This window comes from Euprymna scolopes, chromosome 36, assembly GCF_053919585.1.
Source record: "Euprymna scolopes isolate OS-2025 chromosome 36, ASM5391958v1, whole genome shotgun sequence".
Lineage (NCBI taxonomy): Eukaryota > Metazoa > Mollusca > Cephalopoda > Sepiida > Sepiolidae > Euprymna > Euprymna scolopes.
In genome coordinates, this window is record NC_136517.1 from 86559311 (window position 1) to 86586568 (window position 27258).

At 34.9% G+C, this 27258-nt stretch overlaps 1 protein-coding gene across 1 annotated transcript in view; it reads left to right on the forward strand.

Moving 5' to 3' along the window:
• LOC145260663 (intraflagellar transport protein 56-like) overlaps positions 1–27258 on the forward strand; it is a 73088-nt gene that overhangs the window by 12388 nt on the left and 33442 nt on the right. Inside the window, exons 3-10 of the mRNA XM_080119013.1 lie at positions 5508–5600; positions 9080–9194; positions 13327–13522; positions 14907–14976; positions 18798–18899; positions 20540–20614; positions 22394–22496; positions 26592–26701. Of these exons, the coding sequence (XP_079975139.1) occupies positions 5508–5600; positions 9080–9194; positions 13327–13522; positions 14907–14976; positions 18798–18899; positions 20540–20614; positions 22394–22496; positions 26592–26701 (864 nt within the window). The remainder of the gene's footprint in view (positions 1–5507; positions 5601–9079; positions 9195–13326; positions 13523–14906; positions 14977–18797; positions 18900–20539; positions 20615–22393; positions 22497–26591; positions 26702–27258) is intronic.

The window sequence follows — 27258 nt, forward strand, 5'->3', positions numbered from 1 at the left end:
GCCTTAAAGTCTTTTCCCTCAGACTGTTGCACTTTGGAATTCCCTCCCGGGCCCCTGCTTCCCTGACTGTACTGACATGCAGAAATTCAAGTGTAATATGAACAGACATCTTGTTGCCCAACTCCATAAATAGTATCCCTGCAAATCTGGTCTCAAATATTAGCCCCTCATGACTAAGTAGCACTGTGCCTTGTTTGGGGTGAAACGTCAGTATATATATATATATATATATATATATATATATATATATATATATACTAGCAGGGGGTACCCGGCATTTGCCGGGTGTTTGGGGGTGGGTGGTTTTAGGTAAATCAAAACACTCAGGTGTTTGTGTTGGGGGGGGGTAAAATAAAAAAAAGTTTTGGTAGGTAACTATGAAGGATCGAACCCGAAACCTTGAGTCGAAGTTGGAAATTAAAGTGTGAAAGAAAACGTTCTATGTTAACCACTGGGCCACCACGAAATAGTAACAGAAACATGTTTGAATTAATTTAAGTATTAAAACTGCGCAGGTGCCCGTACTTAATGAGGTCAACTTTGACTGCGGGCAGTATTTTATTTACTGCGGTCAGGATTTTTTTTTTTTTTTCCCCCAAGATGTGGGGAAAACCAGCTCCCCATAAAAAGGGGATTGTCCAAATTGAATAGCAATTGTCTGATATGAGGAGAAACTCCACATTGATCAAAGCTGATTGCTTTCGGACATTTTCGGAAAAATGCCGCCAGAATTAGTTTCGCTTTTATTATACAAAAAAGCTTAATGCACGTGCGGCGATCGAAAAATGTTGAATATTTATCTTTTCAAAGTCGAGCAAATTAAATAGACAGGCGCCCTTGTTATTAACTCTTAGATATTATCATTTAGATGTGATATAAAAAGTTTTAAGAAGAAGTGAGTCGACTGATCGCTTCTTGGAAAAAAGCCTTTCTCGGACATACACAGAAAGCTAACATACATACACTTACACATTTTCGCTTTTATATATATATATACTAGCAGGGGGTACCCGGCGTTGCCCGAGTGTTTGGAGGTAGGTAAGTATGAAGGATCGAACCCGAACCCTTGAAGCAAAGTTGGAAATTAAAGTGTGAAAAAAAAAAAAGTGCTACGTTAACCACTGGGCCACCACAAAATACTACCGGAAACATGTTTGAATTCATTTAAGTATTTAGAATTGGCAGGTGCCCGTTTTAATGACTTAATGAGGTCAACTTTGACTACGGGGTAGTATTTTATTTACTGCGGGAAAGCTTTTTTTATTTTTATTGTTTTTGTTTCCCCAAGAGGGATTGTTCAAATTGAATAGCAATTGTCTGATATAAGGAGAAACTCCACATTGATCAAAGCTGATTTTTTTTGGACGTTCCCGGGAACGATGTCTTATTAAGCTCCGTTTTGCTTTTATTATTATACGAAAAAGCTTAATGCACATGCAGCGATCGAAAATTGTTGAATATTTATCGTTTCAAAGTCGGGCAAATTAAATAGGCAGGCGACCTCGGTTGTTAACTCGTAGATATTATCATTTAGCCGCGATATAAAAAGGTTTAAGAAGTTGTGAGGCGACCGATCGGTTCTCGGAAAGAAGCCTTTCTTGGACATGCACGAAAACGCACACAAACATTTTCGCGTTTATATACTAGCAGTATAATGAAGTACACCTGCATTTATATCATTCTAGCAGTTCAGCCTGGCTTTGCTCGGGCCCTATGTACTGTTCATAACTTTATGTGCATATGTACATATATATTAAAAAGTTTGACTCCTGTCCAGGAAACTTACATCTAAAATTTCAAGTGTTTAGACCCAAAATTGGTGGAGGAGTTTGGTAGAGTTTGTAAAGGTCAACTCTTTCAACTTTGACCTGTTGGCAGCCAAATATTCGCCCAAAAACTGATTAAAAAGCTTAATGCATGTCTGAATACCCTTTATGTAAAATTTCAAATGTTTAGACCCAAAATTGGCTGACTAGTTTGCTAGAGACCGCAAAGGTCAAATCTTTTGAACTTTGACCCCTTCGCAGCCAAAGTTTTGGTCAAAAACCAATTAAAAAGCTTGCTCTATATCTGAATACACTTTATGTAAAATTTCAAATGTTTAGACCAAAAATTGGCTGAATAATTTGGTAGAGACTGCAGAGGTCAATTTTTTTTAAAACTTTAACCCCGGTTTTGACCCCTGAAAATTTATTCTTTTGGGCTCAAATCAAATTAAAAAGTTTGATCCATGTCCAAGTAACTTAACATCTAAAATTTCAAGTGTTTAGACCCAGAATTGGCAGCAATGGTTGGTAGAGTTTTTAAAGCTCAAATCGTTGAACTTTGACCCCTTGACAGCCAAATTTCTAACCAAAAATCGATTAAAAAGATTTTTCCAAATCTCAATACCCCTTATGTCAAATCTCGAGTGTCTAGACTGAAAATTGACAGAGTAGTTTGGTAGGGAAACGTACACACACACTCACACAATTTCACTTTTATAGATATATAGATATATGTAATGATTATGACATAAAGAACGTTTTAGAACTAAAATCAATTTCGTATTACATAGTAATTAGGGTAAAAAAACGTTTTAATACTTTTGTTGTTTTTAGCAATGAAAAAAACAACTAAATGGATTTTAACTCAAAATTGTTGCTCGTTTAATAATATTATAAAAAAATGGTAAATATATTACTTTCGGATTCTTTTTGTTAAAATCATGATTATTCTAGCATATTTCAAGCATATTTCTTCAAATTACATGCGTAATACTAAATAAACTGTAACTTAAAATTATTGCTCATTTAATATTAAAAAAACAAAACATGAAACCATTTCATTGCCTATACACAATTTTTTTATTTCATTTCTTGTTTGTGCCATTGATCTTAATAATTACTGAAATTTGTTAGATGAACACGTCGAAACGAATGTGTGTGTGTAAAGGGTGTTCTTTTCTGTTTTTTAGCGACAGCAAAATTTAAATTTAAAATAAATCACAGAAAAAGATTTTGTTGATTTGATATTTTCATTTGAAATGATGTTAAGATATCACCATTAAGGTTGAAATAACATCTGAATGTTTATTTGATTTTGTTATTTATTTATGTGGTCAGTAAGATGAAATATAACAAATGAAATTATATAAAAACTAGCAGGCCGCCCAGCATTGCCCGGTCATAAAAGGCACTTAAATATGATATTTTGATTAATGCAGATTTTGTGTTTATTATTATACTAGCCTGAGTGCCCGGCGTTGCCCGGGTGTTTGGAGGTATGTGTTGAGCAAAAAAAAAAAGCAAAGAAAAAAATAGGAGTAGTAAGTAGACTCGAACTCATGACGCGCCAGAGGAAAAAGAGGTGAAAAAAACAAAGTCTTACCGATGTGCCTACCATGGTTGTGATGTCACAGGCAGTCGAAATAATGTCTTTTAAACGACATTGTGAACATGAGGGTTGAATGACTTGCAAAAAATGCCAGCGAAAAAAAATCGACCTTCCTTGTAGGAAAGTGCCCAGTTGATAGTGAAGGAATTAATATTTTTGGCCAATTTTTTTATATTTGCTGTCTGAAAGGTCAAGCTTCAAAAGGATACCAATCTCCTGACCTGAAAATCTGTCAAAAGTTTTAGGCAGACATACAAACATACATATATACATTTAAACAGACAGGTGATATTTATACTATAGACTAGCGGGGGGAGGGTACCTGGCGTGGTCCGGGTGTTTGTAGGTGTGTGTGTGTTGGAGGGGGGGGATGATCAAAACAACCCTGTTTTAAAAAAAAAAAACGTTGGCCGGGTGTTTGGAGGTATAAAAGAAAAAAAAAAGTTTTAGTAGGAAAGTAGGCTTGAACCTCAAACCTTTGACGTGGAGATGGAAACAAAATGGAAAAAAACCCTGGGACTTAACCATCTCGGCCACGAGGGAAGAGGAATGAAAATCATCTTAATTTAACGTTTATAAAATGAAATTGACAGGTGCGAGAAACTTAAGTCGCGTGATGTTTGACCTTGAAACATGATGCGGCTGCTTGCCAGTTTTTGCTTGTTTTATACTGAAAAGCGAAAGAAACACGTAGTGATCGAAATATCTGGAAAAAATAGCGCGTAAAAGTTGGCCAAATTAAATACATACACGACCCCCGTTCTCAAGTCGTAGATATTATCATTTAGACGTGATATAAAAAGTTTTAAGAAGAAGCGAGCCGAGCGAGAAGGCCGACGAAAAAAGCCTTTTGCAGACATACACAAAAAAGCGAACATACATACAAACATACATTTCCGCTTTTATATATATAGATTATATTGGACTCAATATATAGTAATTATTTAAAGTTTTAAAAAAATATTACTCCTGCACCACCACAGAGAATCAAAACCAAAACGTTCAGCTTATGATTTACTTTTTCCTTTGGCATTAATGACTGTACTATGAAGACATGTTTGCTGCAAAGCTAAAAATGAAAACATAAACCAATAGCTATTACGTTATGCATGCATATTTGTAATGCCATCGTTCGACCTTCATCTGACAAATTTCATTTTTTTTAAATTTTTACACTTTTGCGCCGATTTTCCCCAGTTAAAATCCAAATATAAAGCTTCACATGGTTTCAAATACCCTATATATTAAGTTTCATGTCTGTAGACCAAAAACTGACGAGGAGTTTGGTAGGCAAAATATTTTAAACAAATATATATACACATACATAAATATATATAGAAAGAGGTTTGTTTGCTATAACTTTTTTATGCAAATATTACGCAAGTATAAATCATGAATATCTGCACGAATATAATTACACATAATAGTTAACTAAAGATGATCATCCCATAAGAAAACCGAAAAAGTAATAGGGAATTAATTCAAATGAATGCTTAAAAGAATATGCAAATTAGCTAGATCTTTTGCAGATGAATGCAAATCTATGATTCATATATAACATATTTTCTTTTTAAGGTTTTTAATATGAATATCAATACACACACACACACACAAAAAAAAAAATTTTTTTAGTAGTATAAATCATTGAAAACTTTCTTCTATCTTATTTTAATTAAGAATTATTCAAATTAGTTTTATTCATTATTTTTTTTTTTTTTTAAAGAATTATTAAAAACACTTTGGGATTTTTTTAAAAACATTTTTAAAAAATTAGATTTGAACTATTTTGAGAATATTATCTATTGAATACGTTTTTTGGTTTGAAATTTTCTTACTTTGATTTCAATAATTCTATTTTTATGTTTTCATAAACATATTTATTACGCAAATATTACACAAGTATAAATCATGTAGAATATCTGCATGACTATAATTACATGTAATAGTTAACTAAAGATGATCATCCCATAAGAAAACCGAAAAAGTAATAGGGAATTAATTCAAATGAATGCTTAAAAGAATATGCAAATTAGTGAGATCTTTTGCAGATGAATGCAAATCCACGATAACGATTCTGTGCAATCACCATTTTTAAATTTATTTCTTTTTTGTTGTTTTTTTTATCATTTCAGTTTAGTAGAAACAGTGGTCAAAAAGATATTGACACTGACCTTTGGGTTTCATACTGTCTCTTTCATCTCGGAGACTATAAAGGAGCAATGGAGGTAAGATTATTATCTTATGCATTGTAAATTATTTTGGCCATTAACCCTAACCTTAACTACTAATCCTAACCTCAACTCTAACCACTAACTCTAAATTTAACTCTAACCTCAACATCTAAATTTGACTCTAACCTCTAACCCTAACCTTAACGCTAACCCTAACCACTAACCCCTAACCTTAACCTTAATACTAACCTTAACTTAACCCTAGCCACTAACCCTAACTTAAATCCTCACCCTAACCCCAACTCTAACCACTAACCTTAAACCTAAGCCTAACCTTTAACCTTAACCCTAACCTAAATCCTCACCCTAACCCCAACTCTAAACACTAACCTTAAACCTAAGCCTAACCATTAACCTTAACCCTAACCTTAATCCTAACTCTAACCTTAACATGAACCACTAGCCCTAACCCTTTAACATTTAACTCTTACCTTTAATCCTTATGTTTAACCCTTAACCTTAATCATAACACCAGAAACCCGAGCATTTTGTGTACTGTCTCTTTCATCTTGGGAACTATAAAGGAGCAATGGCCATTTTTATTTTTTTTACTCCCGACATATTTTTTCCTCTTTATTTATTAGGTGGGTGCAAAAATTTAAGTTAAATGTCAAAAAACATTATTTTTGCACAAACCTAATATTTATTTATATATTTTTATTTACAAGGGAGTCACCACTTATCAATGCCTGAATGCCACTCGAGGACAAAGGTATATGAATGTAAGATGGTAGTGTAGTAATCGTTCATGATGTAGATTGGGTAGAATTTTGATTATTTAAGGGGATGGCTAAACAAGAACTTGTTTACATTGGACTATGATATTGTAGTCAGCTGGGAAGCAAGCCAGTGGAACAGTGTGCCATAGGTGGGTAGTTCTAGGAAAAAAGCTTTGTTCATGGAATCTGAGTTTAGATTTGGGTACAGATAGAGAGTGGGGGAAATTGTTGATACAAATCATTTCCTAACACTCTGGGGTGGATGGGTGGGTGGATTTTTTGTTTTTGATGTTTCATCGGGAACGCCAAATTATCTATCACCGCCTAGAAAACAGGGGAAGTAATGCAACAATAGGTGGGTGACTGGAACTTTTATAGTATTACAATAATACTTCCACTTGCATAGTTGTCTACCCCTGTTTTGCTCACCAGGAAGATATGTTTGGGGAAGCAAAGATACAGCAGCGGAGTCTTCAGCATACTCAAGCCATTCCTGGTTTCAGCAACGAATACCAAAAATGCAAGACTATGCTACCAGCTCGATGTCTGCCTTTACCGTTGTTATCTATATCTTTAGTTGACTGCCATTATGCTTCCTTATGGTGCAATTGCGCCATTAATTTGTGGGGTGCTGGGTATGACCTTGAAAGACATCTAATGGTAATGCTGTGGAGAATATAGTGCATAATCACATTACTGTACCGGTTCTCATAAGATCACAGAATTAAGCAACAGATAGTACCAGATGGGTGACCATTTGGAAATACTAGGTGCTGTATGTAGGAAGATGTCGGCACCTTCTTGCAAGAACTGCAAAACAAAACGTTATATTGTGGCACAATGAAGTAGTTTCTTTTTGGAGAGCTGGGGTCTTCTACATTAATAAACCTTATATCTAACTTGCACCTGACTGTACTCATGGGGAGGTGGGAAAAATGCTTTATTATTGAAAAAAAAAACATGACGACTTCAGTAACTGTTGTCAATCAAGTATGATTCAAGTCAAGAGTGACAATTGTTTTATTATATTAAACCACGTCAAAACGATGTGAGACCGTAGAATTCAAAAGATCAAAGTCAAAAGAAATCGTCACCTACAAAAACTAAATGTTGAAGCCTTATGTATCTCTCTCTTTCTTTCACTCTCTTTCAATGAAGAAGAAGAGGAGAATTTAATTATAATTGTATTGTTTTTAGACAGTCGAAGCTTGGATCTTGTGCGAGACAGACGGTTCATACTAGCGATGCATATAGTAGTTTTGAGCTGGTCGACAACGGACAATCGAGAATGGGTTTCAAAGTTGAATGCTCGTTTTAATTGTGAAGAATAAATAATTTTATTTTTTATATAAAAAAAGATATCATGTTTGCTTATTCTATGCAGCGTTCAATTTCAGCCCAATGGTTCCTGTCATCAACAATAATGATAAAACCCTGCCCGCAACGACGTCAAGATAAGACCCATGCCAGCTGGTTTTAGTCGACGCCATATCAACCCATTAATGTTTCTATTGTTCACGTGTCTATCGTGCCCCCCAGCTGGTTGCTATTCTTAAGACGTTTCTTAACCAAGTAACTCTCCAGGGTCACAACTGATCGTGTCATACTTCAAACGAATATATCACTTTGCGGGACGTATTATTTAGTTAACTTTAGCATCGCAATTGCAATTATTTTTTTTTCTGTTTGTATAGGTAGTCAGTCTTTGTTTGTTTTTTTAGTGCAGCTGTCTTTATGATTTGATTGATGTGTGTAGAATGTTATTTTTTCTTTACCTGTTATAATCGTCGAAAACTTCTTACGCCGTGATGTGTTGATGACACATAGCAGTAGTAGGTCTATGATTTCTATCAATCCTGTCGCTAGGTAGCCTGTAGAACTGGTCATTTTCTTTATTGTCTTCTTTTTCTATCAACCCATTTGATGTAAGGGATGTGCCTATCATTTGATATCATTTATTCCCCCGGGGAGCTGGTTGCCATTCCGAGGACACTTTTCAACCAGGTAACTCTCCCCGGGCAAATGAACGGTGTCATAATATAACCGAGATGTACATGCAACTGGAGATCACTGTCTCCATGGAATCTGCGTTTAGATTTAGATACAGATAAAGAGTGGGGAAAATTGTTGATACAAATCATTTCCTAACACTCTGTTGTATTTTTTGTTTACGATGTTTCGTCGGGGACCCCATATTATCTATCACCGCTTAGAAAACAGGAGAAGTAATGCAACAATGAAATGTCTCGAGAAATATGCGGGAATGCCAAAAATTATATATCTCTACTTATATATATATTTGTTGTGTGTGCGTGTAAGTTCATTCTCTATGAACTCTGAAATGGCTGGGCTGATTTAAAAAAAAAAAACTTTTCACACTAATGTACCCGATGTGTCTGGCAGTGTTTTTAGATAGATTTTATATCACAAGCAGAAGGTTTCAGCATATAAAATCAACAGAAGGTTCTTTGATGAGATATGGGCACATTCGAAATGAATGTTTCTGTTTAAAGCACAGTTGAACCATGATACTTGACTTTTGTATTTTAATTGTATTTTAAACTTTAATATAAGTTGTTATATAGAAATATCTCAAGAAATATGCTGGAATGTCAAAAGTTTAGAACTTAGGCACTACTTGGGGGTGGGGGTGGGTGGGTGTTTGATGTTTAAAAAAAAAGTTATTTTATGATTTTTATTATTTTGTATTTTACTTCTGTTTTTTTTTTTGTTTTGTTTTTTTTTCATCTCCAGTTATATGAAAAAGTGACGAAACGTAACAAATTTGCACCTGAAGTTTGGATCTACTTGGCTTGCTGTTATTTTTTACTCGGAATGTACCCAGAATCAAAGGAAGCTGCACTTAAAGGTAATCATCATGTCATATATCTCACCTGTGTACGTGCACAGGGAGAGGTATGGATGTTGTTTATTTACTTGCCTCCCCACGAGGGCAGAGTTAGACAAAAGGTCTGTTTTTAATGTGGGGGAAAATACAGCTCCCCAAATAGGGCCACTCTGGATAGGAACAAAAAAAAAAAATTGCCTCAGTCTAGAAGGATTTCTCCTCCACTGATCAAGGTCAGAAAATGTCATGTGTTTGGGTTTTTATATTCCGTGCAAAATTTGGGAGTGAATATTCTTATGCTTGCGATTGGTTGAAAAAAACTGCTGATTTTATGAACGTCAGAGTTGTGTTTTCTGTGATAGAAGCGTTGTTTAAATTTTAAATAAAATATGTATAAAGTTGAATCGCTAGTAATGGTAAATTTGATAAAGTGTTGATTGTTAAGGTGATGGTTTATCAAAAATTTGTTTATGTTGGATTTGAAGACGACCAAATTGTAGTCAGCTGGAAAGCAGGCAAACGGAAGAGAGTTCTACAGGCGTGCAGTTCCAAAGAAATTAACAGTAAACCTGTTTAATATACTTTTGTATCAGGCAAAAATAAATATCTACACAAAAAATTATGGATAATTATCGAGTAGAATTTTAATTGAAAATAAAAACCAGTTTTATTGTATACTACCCGGTGTTGCCCGAGTGTTTGGAGGTGTGTGTTGAGCAAAAATAAAAGTGGCAGTAGGCAGGCAGGCTCGAACCCGTGAATGCGGAGAGAGGTGTTAAAAAAAAAAATTGTAGTAGCGTGGGGAGGGAATCAAAACAACAGTAGGCAGCCAGGGTGAAGAGAGATGCTTAAAAAAAAAAAAAAAAGTGGCAGTAGGCAGGCAGGCTCGAACCCGTGAATGCGGAGAGAGGTGTTAAAAAAAAAAAAAATTGTAGTAGCGTGGGGAGGGAATCAAAACAACAGTAGGCAGCCAAGGTGAAGAGAGATGCTAAAAAAAAAAAAAAAGTGGTAGTAGGCAGGCAGGCTCGAACCTGTGACGTGAAGGCGGAAAAGAAAGTGAAAGAAAATCTGACGTCTCAGCCGATGTCTCCATGACGCGACCGGAAGTCAAAAGTGTTGAAATTAACCAAAGTCAATCCAATGGTGACGATGACTTGCTAAAATGTCGGCGAAAAAATCAACCCCTCCTTGTACAAAACGTCCGAGTTTAGGGTGAAGGAATTAATGTTTTTGGCCAATTTTTTTATGTTTGTCGCCGAGATGTCAAGCTTCAAAATGATACTGATCTTGTCAGGATCTGTTGCCTCTGTCGAAAGTTTTTTGCAAGACATGCATACATACATACATACATACATACATTTAAACAGACAGGTAAGATTTATATTATAGAAGATTGCCGATCTGCTATTGATAAGAATGAAAACTCTGTAAAGCAGGATGAGAAAACTCAGTCTGTCATTTAATCAAGTAATAATGAATTGCAGATGAGCAAAATATGATTGATTTTTTTTATTTTAATTGAAATTCTACTTAATAATTTTTCCTAATTTTAGTGAGGATTTTTAATTTTTGTATGATATATATCAAAGTATTTACCTGTTTGGAATTGTGATTTTCATTTGTGTCCAAAAAGGTTAGCATTGTTTTGCTTTTGATTATCAAAAGTTGTTAACTTATGATATATATTATACGGCATAATCACGTTGACACACCAGTTCGCATTAGATCACCAAAATTAAGCAATGTTGAGCCTGGTCAGTACCAGAAGGGTGACTAATTTGGGAATTCTAGGTGCTGTATGTAGGAAGATGTTGGCACCACCCTACAAGAGTTGCAAAAACCTAATGTCATCATCTTCCGTAATGGGGATATAAATGCGACTGTGAATTTCATACTCCCATAAAAGTTTCTCTGAAGGAGGAAGCCAGTTAAACCTGCCCTAGGGTTAGTGCCATAGTTTCATTTTTTTTTTTTTTTTCAACTTATGACTTATGGGAAGCAGCAGCAGCAATGAATGCTGTTTTTCACAGCTTAACATTCACAGGCAACATGAATTGGAATAAATACATGAAGGACATTGCCAAGGCTGCTGCAAAGAAAGTAGTCTCCCTCTACTGTACTAGAGTGGTGTTCAGTACAGCATTCTATACCTCGACAAAACAACCCTTTGTATATACGATATGTCTTCAATAAATCTCCAGATTTTTTTTGTATAGGCACTTTTAATGATAGTACACACACAAAACTCTAGTCCCCCTTCAAAATAATCTCCTCTGGCTGCAATGTTCTTGTTATACCATTCCAACACTTTCCGGAAGGCTCTAATGGAAGTTCTCTTGTGTGAGTGTGTCAATGACCCTCGTCACAGCCTCTTTCATCTCTTCAATTGTCTCATAACGACAGCCTGTAAGGTTTTCCTTGAACTTAAGGAACAACCAAAAGTCACAGGGAGCAAGCTCTGATCTATAGGGAGGGTGAGGAACTGTCTTGATGCCCATCTTGGTCAAATAGTCTGTGACAAGGATGGAGTTGTAGACTGGTGCATTTACGCAAATCTTCCGCATTTTCAATTACTTGCAAATAATTGTGCGTACAGTTCCCACACTGTGCACCTATTGTCTCTATAGACACATGACTGTCCTTCTCTGTGAAATTCTTTATTTGGCCAATCAACTGTGGTGTTCTGACTTCCTTACTCCTCCCACACCTCTCATCAGCTCTCAGACTTTTTGCCTTCCTTGAATCTCTTATGCCACTCAAAAACTGATGCTCGATTCATACAAGATGGTCGAAAAGCAGTTTGAAGCATTCCCTATGTTTCTGTGGCATTTTTTCTCAGTTTAAAACAGAATTTTATCGCATATCATTCTTCTAAAGTGTCCTCACGTCCAGATTGCATTTTTGAAATTCACCAGCTGTGACAATCAGGCTTTAGTAGGTTGTATTATAAATCCTGCTGTAACTGTTCATTTGAACCTGAAATCATAAAAATTGTTGAGTCATCTCATAAGATGTATAGTAATACTGCATTTTCAATCGTCTACGACAATTTTAAATGCTTGTGCAAAAAAAGTCTGGAAACTTATTGAAGGCACCGCATATGGGTTAATGCATTAACCACTAGTCTCTCTCAATTGAACCAAAAAAGTATTTTCTAATCTAACAGGCCCCACATTGCCAACCAAGCTCTAACCCCTGTCACATCAACGCCCTACTTAAGGTATCCTAATGCAACGTTGCAGTTAGGAACGAACAAAGAAAATAAATAAATAAAAATTCAGGTCGACATTTTTTCTTTTTTAACAAATTATTTATTACCGTTACTCTCCCATCTCTTGTTGCCACATGTCCATTTAGCTTGGTGGTTTCTCCTTCTTCCGACCACATGCTAGCAACAGCCGGCCCATTCTTGTCCTCTACACATCCTTTTATTTCGATGCACACTTTGCTTCTGCCAACCACATGGTGCATTTTTTTCTCTTTTTTTTTTTTTTTTTCTTCTTACACACATTTCCTAATTTGCATATGTGCTTTTTTCGGCTATTGCTGCTGCTAATCTCTTTGCAAGCCAGCCATCCTTCGCTGCTGCTGATATTTTCCCATATGCTCATATGCACTATGTTACACTAATACTATATAAGCACCCCCATTTGTTCTCATGGTTTACTAATCTCTTGTGGATTATGATACTTGAAAAGCGAAATGGGTGGACCTGAACAAGCTTTCCCCCTGGTCATAAAATTAATTTCTTTTCACATTTTCTTATTAGTTCTACAGATTATTGTCAATAACAGACTTAACTTTCATATTAGCAGGAAAAAATGTTTTTAAAAGTTTATTTAATGGATTTCAACGTGTGGGGGGGGCGGTCACTTTTAAGTTATAACATTCTATTAAATTGATACCCCACTTTTCGATCAAGCGGCAAAACTCTCATTATTAAGCTATGAAAGAAAAATTCAATAGTATGTTAATTCAAAAGTGATTTCCCACGTTAAGTCATTAAATAAACTCATAAAAAATTTTTTCCTGCTAATATGAAAGTTAAGTCTGTTATCAACGATAATAATTTTACGGAAGTGGAGGGCAGGGGGGAGGCTCGTTCAGGTCACCCGCGAAATGTTTTTCTTTTTTTTTTTCTGTGTAAATCCAGGTCCGAAGACGGGTCTTCAGAATCGTCTGCTGTTTCATTTGTCACACAAATTCAGTGACGAAAATAGTTTGATGGATTATCACAGGAACCTTCAAGACATCCTAGAAGACCAATTGTCGCTAGCATCTATCCAGTACCTGAGGAACCATTATCAGGAAGCTATTGATGTCTACAAACGCATCTTGCTTGCCGACAGGTAAATTATTTTTCTTTTTCCTTACAAGGAAGTCACCACTTGTCAAGGCCTGATGACAACTCGAGGATAAGGGTTAATGAATGTCAGGTGGTAGTGTAGTCATCATTAATGGTGTCGATTGGGTAGAATTTGGATTATTTAAGGAGACGGCTCAACAAGAATTTGTTTACATTAGACTTTAAATCTACCATGTTGTAATTAGCCAGGAAGCAGTCCAATGGAACAGTGTCCCACAAGCAGGCAGTTCTAGGAAAGGAGCTTTGTTCATGGAATCTGTTTGGATTTAGGCACAGATACAGTGTGGAGGAAATTGTTGATAGTGGTTGTAGATAGATGAGCGTTTTTTTGTGACATTTTGGCAAGTGGGGATCATAGGCTGGAGCTCAGACGAACACTTGCCATTAAAATAATAATAGAGCAGAGACAGGCTTGCAATGTTTTTTTTTTCTGTGGGAGAGATGTTGCAATAAAGAGAAAAAGATATCACATACTAGGTTTTGAAGCTGGTTTTAAACTCTATCAAGGAAAGATAAAATGCACGAGCAGCTCCTGCCCAGATGTGGCAACAGTATTCCATTTACGGCGTATTTGGCTCTTGTACCGATTGCATTGGCAGCGAGATATCAAAGGTCCACAAAAAAATGCAATCATTTAACCTACCCCATGCTGTATATGTACAATACGGCACAATTATGTTGATACACTGGTTCTTGCCAGATCACCGAAGTTAAGCAACAATGAGCCTGGCCAGTACCAGATGGGTGACCATTTGGGAAGGCTAGGCACTGTATGTACTGTGCCGAGTCATAGAAATTTCCAGGTTGGTATATGGGTGCGCGTTTAACTCACGAGAGGGAGATACACTCCCGAATCAAGACAGAAAGCAATGAGAAACTATCGTCTTTACTTGTCTTCCCGAGATTACCATGACCGTACAATTTGGAGAGTCATGGTTGCTGACGCTGTTAAAACAGCAGGTCCGCTGCTTTTTTTTTTTTTTTGCATGCTGCACTGCAACTTGCATTCCTGAGGAGATGCATTTTGAAAAATGAAGGTAGATGGACACACAGACATAGTGAGTTTTATAAATTACATTTCCAAACGTAAATTCAAACATAAATGATGATAAAAAAATTTTTTTTTAATAAATGAATGGGTAAATATAGTGTTATTAATAGTTAATTATTTTAATTGTTAATTAATTACATAATCCTCCCAGCCAAGCATCAATATGCAAAATGTGAAAGAACTACATAGAATCTATAGTTAAAGAAAAATAAATTGTTTTAGACTTTTTCTTGTAGGAATCATCTGTTGTTTGTCATAAGTGTTTCGGGGATATTTTCAAGTTAACATGTTCAATTTTTTTCTGTTTTATTTTCAGAAAATGTTTGGCATTGAATGCTTATATTGCTCTCTGCTACCACAAACTTGATCTTTATGACATATCACAGGTGAGACAATATTTTGTTTTTCTTTATCTTCTATGACATATCACAAATGAGATAATAGTTTCTTTTTCTTTTATGACATATCATATGAGACAATATTTTGTTTTTCTTTATCTTCTATGACATATCACAAATGAGACAATAGTTTCTTTTTCTTTTATGACATATCATATGAGACAATATTTTGTTTTTCTTTATCTTCTATGACATATCACAGATGAGACCATATTTTCTATTTCCTTTATGGCATATCACAGATGAGACAATATTTTTTCTTCTTTTATAATATGTCACAGGTGAAATAATGTTTCTTCCTTTATGACATATCACAGATGAGACTATATATTTTTTCTTCTTTTATGATATGTTACAGGTGAAACAATTTTTTTTCTTCATCTAGCTACTTTTTGCATATATTTGAACAGGTAAGGTATCTGTCTTAGAGTGCTAACACAATAGGATGCTACTAGCTATAGCAATGTGGTTGAGAAGCTTTCTTAGAAGTGTTAAAGGAATATATATATATATATATATATATATATATATATATATATATATATATATATATATAATGTTGCCATAAAAATGTCATGCGCAGACAGAATTACAATAGGTATCCCTAGTCTGTCAAGACTGAAAAGAGCTGTTTTATTATTTATATGTATATATATATATATAGTCATCCACATACAGTACTGTTTTGCTGTTTCACAGCTCCTCAGTGCGGCTAGACAAGCAACTACCTCAAGCAAGCCAGGATCAAAACTCGACCGCCCATATGACAGTCAGAGCTGCTAACCGTTGTGCTATTTGGCTGCTGCTATGTGGACAGTGAATTAACAATGTTTTGACATATATATCTCCTTGCATTATTAGTATATAAAATACTTATTCATGGACACATGTTTCACTGTCTGCAGCTCATCAGGGTGGCTGACTATACTGAGGCTAAAACCCAGGGCCATAAAGTCTATGATCGGGTGTGTATATCACTATACTACCAAGCCTCGGTTGAAATTATATGCAACTTTTATCGCTTTAAAGTTATGTCTATTTTTGTTGTTTTTCTTAGCAATAATTAAATTCAGTTTTTGATTTGTCTCCCTCTGGGAGGTGATCCTGGATATGACCTTAAACTATATCCGATGGTTAGGCCCCAGTCTGCGGGCTTTGGAGAGTGTGGTGCAACTCATTAATTACCATTGCTCCCAGGGCCACTCTCACCTGGAGTGGTAGTACCTGTTAGGGTCTCAGCTATGGATTAAATAGAAACCGACTTGAAAAAAAACAAATATACTCTATAAAAAAATTGTTCTTCAAAATCTTTGGATTCAGCATTAAATAAACTGAAAAGAGTTGATATGCCGTAAAACAAAAACAACCAACCCTCTGGGAGGTAGGAAGAGTAGTTTCCCTTTGAAATGAAAAGGCACCCCATATTTTTGGATGTTTACAAATGCATATATATATATATATATATATATATATATATATATATATATATGTATATATATATATATATATATATATGTATATATATATATATATATATATATATATGTATATATATATATATATATATATATATATATGTATATATATATATATATATATGTATATATATATATATATATATATATATATATATATGTATATATATATATATATGTATATATATATATATATATATATATATATATGTATATATATATATATATATATATATATATATATATATGCATTTGTATATATAAATAATTTATCCATGCCCACGTGTTTCACCATATCTACAGCTTATCAATGTTGCTGACTATACTCAGGCTTGAACCCAGGACCATAGTGTGTGTGTGTGTGTGTGTATATATATATATATATATATATATATATATATATACAGTCGCACAAAATTCCTGTTCAGGTCAACATTGCACCTATTAGTCGGAATCAAACTATCTGTTTAATTTACAGCAGAGTTTGCAAGTATACTGCTAGCTTGAGAAGACATGTGATAGAAATAGTCTTCAACCTCCAGAGGACGTCAACTCAGTGGAAATTGCTCAATTTGTACCCATTTACTATACCTCCCCACGGGACAGTTAGACACCAGGGTCGTTTTTTAACGTGGAGAAAAGGTACAAAAATAAAAATTGTCTCAGTCGTGAAGGATTTCTCCTCCACCGAAAGAAAACAAGAAATAGAAGTGCAGCATCTGAAGAACAGATGGTATTTATTTGCTCCCCCACTGAGCAAATTAGGCACAAGGCCGTTTTTAATGTGAGGTAAAAACCAGCTCCCCTAAAAGTAGGCAAAAAGGGGGCACTCTGGTTACCAAAAATAATAATTGTCCCAATATAGAGGGTTTCCCCTCCATTGACTGGTACAAATTATCTTAAGTGCAGCATCTGCCAGAACAGATACTACACTTTGATCTTGTCCCGAATTGTATGTCACATCTGCTTCAAGATTTGCAAATCTGCAGAGTGCAGAGTCATCTGAGATGGCATAGTTGACAAGCTTGGGAGAACTCAATGTGACGGCGATCATCTGCAAAAATGCAGGAATAATCATATATATATATATATAATCATATATATATATATATATATATATATTGAGTTGGGATCTCATCCGTACTGATTTCCTTCTGTAACAGTATAAGTACTGATATGATGCATATTAATTATTAATTTCAATATTATAAGAATATTCTTATTAAAATATTAAGCTTTTTTTAAAAAATTTTCACATGATCTTAATACTTACAACATAGACGATTTTACAATTTAATAGCATTAAAAATTTGACCAGATGAAAATTGGCATCAATTGGGCAGGCTCCATGTTTTGACAAGCTTCTGGGTTTGACCTTTACTTCTGGTCTGAAATGGAACACGTACATCAAGTCTGTTGCCAAGGTCACTGGAAAAATGGTGGGATCCTTCTATCACTCCAGTAGATATCTCACTGCTGGTGCAATTCTCTATCTATATAAAAGCCAAGTACGTCCAAGGATGGAGTACTACTGCCACATCTGGGCAGGAGCTGCTAAAAACAGTCTATCCTGCCTTGACAGAGTACAAAATAGACTTCGTAGCTTAGTGGGGGATGCCCTTTTCTCTTCTCTGCAACCTCTCTCTCACGAGCCTGTCTTTGTTTTATCGTTATTTTCATGGCAAGTACTTGTCTGAGCTCTAATCTCTGGTTCCTCCTTGCTAATCTTTCACGAAAAACACCCATCTAGCTGAAACCATTGTCAATAATTTTCCTCACTCTTTATCTGTGCTTAATCAAAATGTAGATTCCATGAACAAAGCTTCTTTCTTAGAAGTGCACGCTTGTGGAACTCTCTTCCGTTTGCCTGTTTCCCACCTGACTACAACTTGGATGTCTTCAAGTCCAACAAATTCCTGATAAACCGCTCCCTTAAGTAAGACACTTTATCAAATCTCCATTACTAACGATTACTATGATACTATCCCATTGATTACTGTACACGCAATAACCCTTATCCACGAGTGGCTTCCGGACCTTGATAAGCAGTGACTACCATGTCAAAAAAAAAAAAAAAAACTGTCTTGAAACCCATTTGATTTTATAGGTCATGACACATTAGGTAAGTCCTCCACCTTCCCCCTTCCTTCCTTCCCCCACTCTTAGTAAATACAAAATAGTGTGTGTTTTTTTAAATTCTCAATCAGCTGAGAAATAACATAAATTGAACAGCTTACTCATTTGAAAAGGCCCTATTGGGTTAAAATAAATTTGGAGAAATTATTAGTTTTCTTTTTCCTTTTAACTTCCATACTCTTTTTATTATTATTTCAGGAAAAGTTGCAACCATATCTTCAGCAATATCCAGACAGTGTCATAGCTCTTAATCTCAAAGCTTGCAACCATTTTCGACTTTACGATGGCAAGGCTGCTGAGGTAACTTTGATAACAATTTTCATTTTCTTTTCTTTATTGTTTCTGTTCAACGTTGGAACAACTAGATGTCAGTATATTAAGCTAGCTGTCTGCAACTGAAACTGTCATGATTCCAACAAGATAAAAACTTCATAAAGTTATCAAATCAAGTTGAAGAGAGAAAAAATTGCACAAAATGAAAATTTTATAAAGTTATTAAAGTCGAATAGTAAAAATGGCTCAAGATGAAAATTTCATATAGTTATCAAATCAAGTTGATAAAATAGCACAAGATAAAAATTTCATAAATCAGGTCAAATAGGGAAAAAATGGCACAAGATCAAAATTTCATAAAGTTATCAAATCGGGTTGATAAAATGGCACAAGATGAAAATTTCATAAAGTTATCAAATCAAGTCGAATAGGAAAAAATGGCACAAGATCAAAATTTCATAAAGTTATCAAATCAAGTTGATAAAATGGCACAAGATGAAAATTTCATAAAGTTATCAAATCAAGTTGATAAAATGGCACAAGATCAAAATTTCATAAAGTTATCAAATCAAGTTGATTAGGAAAAAATAGCACAAAATGAAAATTTTACGAAAACAATACAAAAGCTGAAGAAGGTCGAAGGTTGCATCGGCTGAAATGTTGTGAAAATAACAATAAGATGAGAATAGTAATTCAAATAATACAAATTCTAATCCTCATCTAAAAAAAAGATTGGAAATATTAAGAAATTTGTCAAACTAAAAAGAAATTCTATTTAAAAGTAGATGAAAACCCTCAACTATGTCCTCTACCCGAAACAAAAAACAAAAAAAAAGATTTTACTTTTTCAGGTCATTACATGTGAACACCCTGAAAAAAAAAATATTTTAGAATTGTTGCAATATTTTTTGACATTATAGTTTGTTCATTTCTTAGGAGAAAATTTTTTTTTTTGAAAATTTGGGGTTTTTATTTGAGGTAAAAGTATAATTTAATTTTGATGTTTTTAAGTGAGCATTTTTAAATTTCATGATATTTGTAGATTCGTGTTTTTCTGTGACCATTTGCTCAGTTTCCTCGTAACTCCTAAGTGCTACCTTGAATTGACATGGGGTTGAATTGACATCGTAACTCCTAAGTGCTACCTTGAAGTCATGGGGTTTCTTTCGTGTTTTTCTGTGACCATTTGCTCAGTTTCCTCGTAACTCCTAAGTGCTACCTTGAATTGACATGGGTTTGAATTGACATCGTAACTCCTAAGTGCTACCTTGAAGTCATGGGGTTTCTTTCTGTATTATCACGGTGTTGAACTGCTTAAAATCACTCAGTAACCCTTTAAGAACCATGGAAATTAACAGATTAATTTTTAATGAATTTGCTGTTGTTTTGGCTCTTATAATATAATCTGTAATCGTCTTGGCTTCCATAAGTTTTAGAGATGTCAGTTCAATATATAAAGAGATAATTTTGGGTTTTCCTTTCGATAAATAATCCTCTCTTAATATGTTCAATGCTTTGCAGGCATCATCCAAGGCTTCTCGCATTACCAGAGATAGACTTCTGTCATTAAAGCACTTAAGAATTTTAAGTGGGGGATTAGTTTTTCATATAAATTTAATGCAAAATGATAGTTGGAATTATTATTTTGTTTTCTTGTTTCTTTGCAGAGTGAACTGAAAAGCCTCCAAGACATTTCTTCTCCATCTTTCACATTTGCACAGGATCTCATCAAGCATAACATGGTAAGAGAGAGATGAGAGAGATGGAGTGATGAAAAGAGAGAGAGAGAGAAAGATGTGAGAGAGAGAGAAATAAAAAATGTGAGAGATGAAAAGAGAAATGTGAGAAATGAAAAGAAAGAGACAGAGAAATGTGAGAGATGGAAAGAGAGAGAGAGAGAGAGAACTGTGAGAAATGAAAAGAGAAATGTGAGAAATGAAAAGAGAGAGACAGAGATATATGAGAGATGGAAAGAGAGAGAGAGAGAGAAAGAAATGTGAGAGATGGTAAGAGAGAGAGAGAAATGTGAGAAATGAAAAGAGAAATGTGAGAAATGGAAAGAGAGAGAGAGAAATGTGAGAAATGGAAAGAGAGAGAGAGAGAAATGTGAGAAATGAAAAGAGAGATGTGAGAAATGGAAAGAGAGAGAGAGAGAGAGAAATGTGAGAAATGGAAAGAGAGAGAGGGAAATGTGAGAACTGAAAAGAGAAATGTGAGAAATAGAAAGAGAGAGAGAGAGAGAGAGAAATGTGAGAGATGGAAAGAGAGAGAGAGATATGTGAGAGAGAGAAATAAAAAGAGAGATGAAAAGAGAAAAAGAGAGAAATGTGAGAAATGGAAAGAGAGAGAGAGAGAGAAATGTGAGAGATGGAAAGAGAGAGAGAGAAATGTGAGAGATAGAAATGAAAAGAGAGACAGATGTGAGAAAGAAAAAAAGATGGAGGGAGATGAGAGAGAAAGTAAGAAGTAACAAAGGTCCACAGAAGCCAGCCAACCCACTAAAACGAAACTGCACTTCCATGAATAGAGCTTCTTTCCAAGTACTGATTATCTGTAGGACACAATACCATATATATATATATATATATATATATATATATATATATACTAGCCTGGGTGCCTGGCATTGCCCAGGTGTTTGGAAGTATGTAATGAGCAAAAAAAAAAAGGTAGGCAGGCTTGAACCCGTACCGCGAAGGAGGCAAAGAACATGAAAAAAAAAAACTGCCGTCTTTGCTGTTGCACCCATCGCCAAACCGGAAGTGATGTAGGTTTAAATTAAGGCTAGACAATCCAAAAGAGGGGATGACTTTCGAAAATATTGGTGAAAAAAGCGATCCCTCCCTGTAGAAAAGTGCTCAGTTGAGGATGAAGGAATTTATATTTTTGGTCAATTTTTCGATATTTGTCATCCGAAAGGTTGAGCTTCAAAATGATACTGATTTCATGAAAATCCGTTGCTTCTCTCAAAAGTTTTAGGCAGATGTACAAACATACATACATTTAAACAGACAAGTGGGATTTATATATATATATATATATATATATATATATATATATATATATATATATATATATATATATGATAGCTTCGTTCAGTGTTTACAGACTATTAATACCCACTGTGTGTGGAATTTTTGTGGCAACAGTTGTGAAATCCCCAGCCACACTTCTCCTGAGTTGGTGTTGTTAAATACCGGTGGCAAGTGGAGGTTCAGAACAACTGGAAACAATGCCAAGATAAGCAGAGAGCACATACAGCACCTACAATTCCCAAATGGTCACCCATCTGGTACTGCCCAGGTTCAATGTTGCTTAACTTCAGTGACCTGACAAAAACCAGTGTATCAATGTGATTATGCCATGTATTTATACACATATGCCGTATATATATATATATATATATATATATATATATATATATATATATATATATATATATATATATATATGCACACATACACACACACTCATAAACAAATATATGTATTTAAATATATTTATTTTTTTTACTTTTTCAGGTGGTTTTTCAAGGGGGAGAAGCAGCCCTTCAAGTTTTACCTCCGTTGGTTGATGTCATACCTGAAGCAAGATTGAATCTCATTATTTACTATTTAAAACAAGGTGTTTTTTTGTTTCTTTCTTTTTACTGTATTTTCTGTTTAATACAAGACATTTTGAATGGAATAGTACATGGTTTTGTTAGCTAAAACAGGCTTGTCCAAACTCACATAGATATACAATCTGCAAGCATCTACCAGAAAGAACAGTTAATTAAGTCATGTATCATCCACTGTGACTGTGCAATTCCTACAGGTATGTACCTAGAAAATGGAGCCATAAAACCTGACATAGTAATATGGGATAAGTAGGAGAAAGTAGTAACCTTAGTAGAAGTTAGTATTCCCAGTGATACATGGTTAAACAGAACTGAGAGGGAAAAGATAACAAAATACGAAGGTCTTATGTGTGACATAAAAAGAAATTGGAATCTTAGGAAGATCTCCATCATTCCAGTAAATATAGGAGCAACCAGACTCATGAAAAAGAATTTAAAAAACTACCTGGCAAATATACCCGATGAACCAAGTGCAAGAGAGATTCAAACAATTGCACTTAAAAGGACGATTAGAATCTTAAAAAGATCTCTCGGTTGGAGTATATGAGATAGCGGGTGAATGTTTGGCATCCGGTAGGATACCCCATCCTCAGCTTGAACAAACTGGATAAAAATACATTGATTGGGAAACCTTCTGCGTAAGTTTGCCTTTTCACATTTCCAGCCAGAGTTTATCTTGCGCCTAATATAAACAGTTCCTGTTTTGACACTAATGTAGGCAAATATTATACTTTTTTGCTTGTCTCTTGCTATGACTAAAAACCTGAGACTGATGAACCAAGATTTTTTTTTTTTTTTTACTGAAATCGCTCAAGACAAGGCATAGAGCTACCTGATTAAAAAAAAAATACTATTTTAAGATCAAAAACTTGTCAACGATAAGCGTCAGATGAAATATTAATCCGGAAAACAGTATCAGAAACATCGCTCGTGGAATGTGAGGACTAAAGGACATGATAAAGGAATACTAATATTAGGTTGTTGCATAAGTTCTGGCCATTTTTTATTTTTTTATTTTTTAAGAAAATCAAAGAATTTTAACAGTAATTAAGGCCTTTGATATGTCAAGAGCAATTGCCCTAGAAAGAAAGCCTTTGTCAAGAGATTCACTAATCCTATGAGATATAACCGTTAGCACATCTGCTGTAGATCTAGCAGAACGGAAACCATATTGTGTGTTACAAAGAAGGTTATCATGCTGAGATGGTTGACTACTTCTCTATTTAATATGGATTCCAGCAGGTTACTCATGACACACAGGAGACTTATTGGTCTGTACTGAGAGGGAGATGACTTATCACCTGAATTCTTAAATACAGGGCATAATGATGAGGCTTTCCAGGGTGTTGGGAAGCACTTCTCCTTAATGTAACGCTTGATTGGTCTTCTGGAACGAGGAGCATCAATGAGGTCAACATTACCGTGTTTGAATCTGGTAAACCAATCTTGAACAGTTCTCTCAGCTATAGTGTTTTCTCCATATACGGCACAAATATCCTTGGTCACCTCACTCTTTTTAACCTCGATTAAAGGCGAAAAGAAGGTGTCAAAAATTTTATTTTTATCTACTTAACAATCCATTTGACGGTTCTGAAAAACGAGAAAAAATTATACGAGCAAAAAACGATGACCATTATCAATACGTGCTTTCTAATGACATATAACACTTTGCCAAATATCAAAACATGTTTTAGAACAAAAATTTTTTTATGAAACGGCGGGAACTTATGCAACAACCTGAAACATGCCGGCTGAGCTAACTTGAATAAATGTAGAGAAAATATTTGTCTTTTTAACAGGAATTCTTATGAACCTATGTTTTTTTTTATCTCAAGCCCAATCAGAAATCTTATGTATGCTATGAAAAAAAAAAAAATGGAATCTTAGGAAGATCTCCATCATTCGAATAATTATAGAAGCAAACAAACTCATAAAAATGAATTTTGAAAACCACCTGGTGAAAATAATTGGTGAACCAATTGCAAGTTAGATTCAAACTTAAAGGGATCCTTAGAATATTAAAAAAGATCTTATAGTCTAAGATTCTGAAATAGTGGGGTATCTGCTAGGAAGCCCCATCCCCATCAAAAACAAAAAGATAAGAAAATTGAAAAAAAACTGATGCTACTATAAATTTGAATTAAACTCCTTTTTCATTTTATGGGAGTAACATTTTTTTTTTTTTTTCACATGGGAGTCACCACTTATCAAGGCCCGAAGGCCACTCAGGGATAAGGGTTATTATGTGTACAGTAATCAATGAGATAGTACTGTAGTAATCATTAGTATTGGAGGTTTTGATAGTGTCTTACTTAAGGGGGCGAGTTGTCAGGAGTTTGTTTATGTTGGACTTGAAGATGTCCAAGTTGTAGTCAGGTGGGAAACAGGCAAGCGGCAGAGAGTTCCACTGGCATGCAGTTCTAAGAAAGAAGCTTTGTTCATGGAATCTACGTTTGGATTTAGGCACATACTCTCGTTGTGTCAGTCATGACTGGATAGCGGTCCTAAGTAATATGCAATTGTATTTTTTGGTCACCTACACTGAGAATTGAACCTTCAACTTTCAGGAGAATATCACTTTTACATTTGATTATTCCAAGTACTCTAACGATTGCACAAGGACATATGGCGAAGTGGCTGCAAACATCGGAAGTAAAAGTGTTGCTATCAACAGGTGCTCTCTGAAAAAGAAACAAACAAAAAATGACAAATATTAATTAATTTTGAAAACCATCGACTCACTTATAATATCAAAGATGGAATACAAACTGATGTATATTTTAGTGAAAGAAGCTACCTGTATATATATTTTAGTTCAGGTTTATAACATAATCATTTATATCCGTTCAAAGAATTCAACATCAACAACAACGACTGTTTCCCTCCTACCTATAGACTTGGTCTTTTCGAGGCTAACGCCAATATACTTTTCCTGTCTTTGCAATAATCGTCCTTTGTTCTTGTTACCGTATATACTTGTGTATAAGTCGAATTTCTGGCAGACGATTTTATTTTTTTGCGGTCGACTGAAACATAGGTTCAAGCCCAGGTGTACCACACCCTTTTATTTTAATTTTTTCTTAATGTTTTGTAAAATATTGTTAAATAGTGACTCGACGCTCGATCATAACATAAAAAACGTCGTTTTGTTTTCGCATTCGGTATATACCGGTAATCCTAGTAATTAATCGTATTCCTTTCGAGCCCCACTTCAATATGTTTGCCAGCATGTAAGCACATGCGCGGTTTTTCAGTGGGAGGCTTAATAATAATTGGAATAGCTCTCGCAATGTTCACTCTCTAGACGTGGCTATAGGCCTAAGTTCGATATGATGTATTCGATGATGATATGACTTCTTTTTTTTTTTTTAGTAGGTTAGGAAATATAGTGTTTATAATATGTCGTTCTCTCCTAAGTTCAACAAGTTTTAATAATTTAAGTACAACTATTTAATGAAACCGTTTAATGGCACTTAACGAATGCATTCACGTTATTACGGTATATTACGGCTCATGCAATGTATGCGTTTACGTTATTATGGTACGTAACATAAATTATGTCTAAAAATAATAACTGCGCCTGGAATCTACCGCGTGTCATTGATCAGAATGTCTGATTAGAAACATTTGTGTTCGTTGCATGTAAGTGTGCAGCGGGTTGGTTCTATATATGAAAATCGAATAGACCACATTTGCATAAATGCACATATTATCACTCACAGGTGCTGAAAAACAATTTATGTCTTACAAAAAAAAACATCAAAAAGGAAATTATCTGTGCAAGAAAGAATAACATCAGACGGACTATTTAACTTTTCTAGAATCTGCAGTCGACTTATACACGTCAACAAATTCCTAATGAACCACCCCCTTAAGTAAACACTTCATCAAATCTCCACACTAACGTAATGTACTTGCAATAACCCTTGTCCCTAAGTGGCTTCCGGGCCTTGATAAGTGGTGACCACTGTGTAAAAAAAAAGGTAATACCTAAAATGACACGATTTTTGATCTTAAAATGCACATCAACTTCCCCACAAGTATATACGGTATGTATATATATATATATATATATATATTTTTTCTCTTTCTTATTTTAGATGACCACGATGCGGCTTATGCCCTGATCAAAGATATAGACCCTTGCACATCATCGGAATATATTCTGAAAGGTGTGGTAAATGCTATCATCGGACAGGAACAAGAAACGGTAACTAAGGCGTATTTAAAAGGCACTTAAAGAAAACTCGACGCAATAATAAATTCACTCCTTAAAGCATGACCACTTTACGAAAAGTTAAGTGGTCTCTCGTTTTTTGTTTTATGGAAATCACTCCAGACAAAGCATAGAGCCACTTGATGTAATGAGCTAAAAGAAAAATTCAAAAGTACTACTTCAAGGTCAAAAAGTATTCAGCAATAATTGTTAGATTGATTGCAACCCAGAAAAGAAGAGAGAGAGAGAGAGAGAGAGAGAGAGAGACGGAAGAAGAGAGAGAGAGAGAGAGAGACTGAAGGAGAGAAAGAGAGAGAAAGACGGAAGGAGAGAGAGAGAGAGAAAGACGGAAGGAAAGAGAGAGAGACAGGCAGAAGGAGAGAAAGTTGGATGCAAAGAGCTAAAAAAAAAAATACTTCAAAGTCAAGAACTAACCAACTTACCATTATATTTGTGATATGATCTAGAAATCGCTCCAGATAAGGCATGAAACCATTTGAAATAAGGTGCTAAAAATACTACTTCAAGGTTGAAAACTAGATGACTTATCG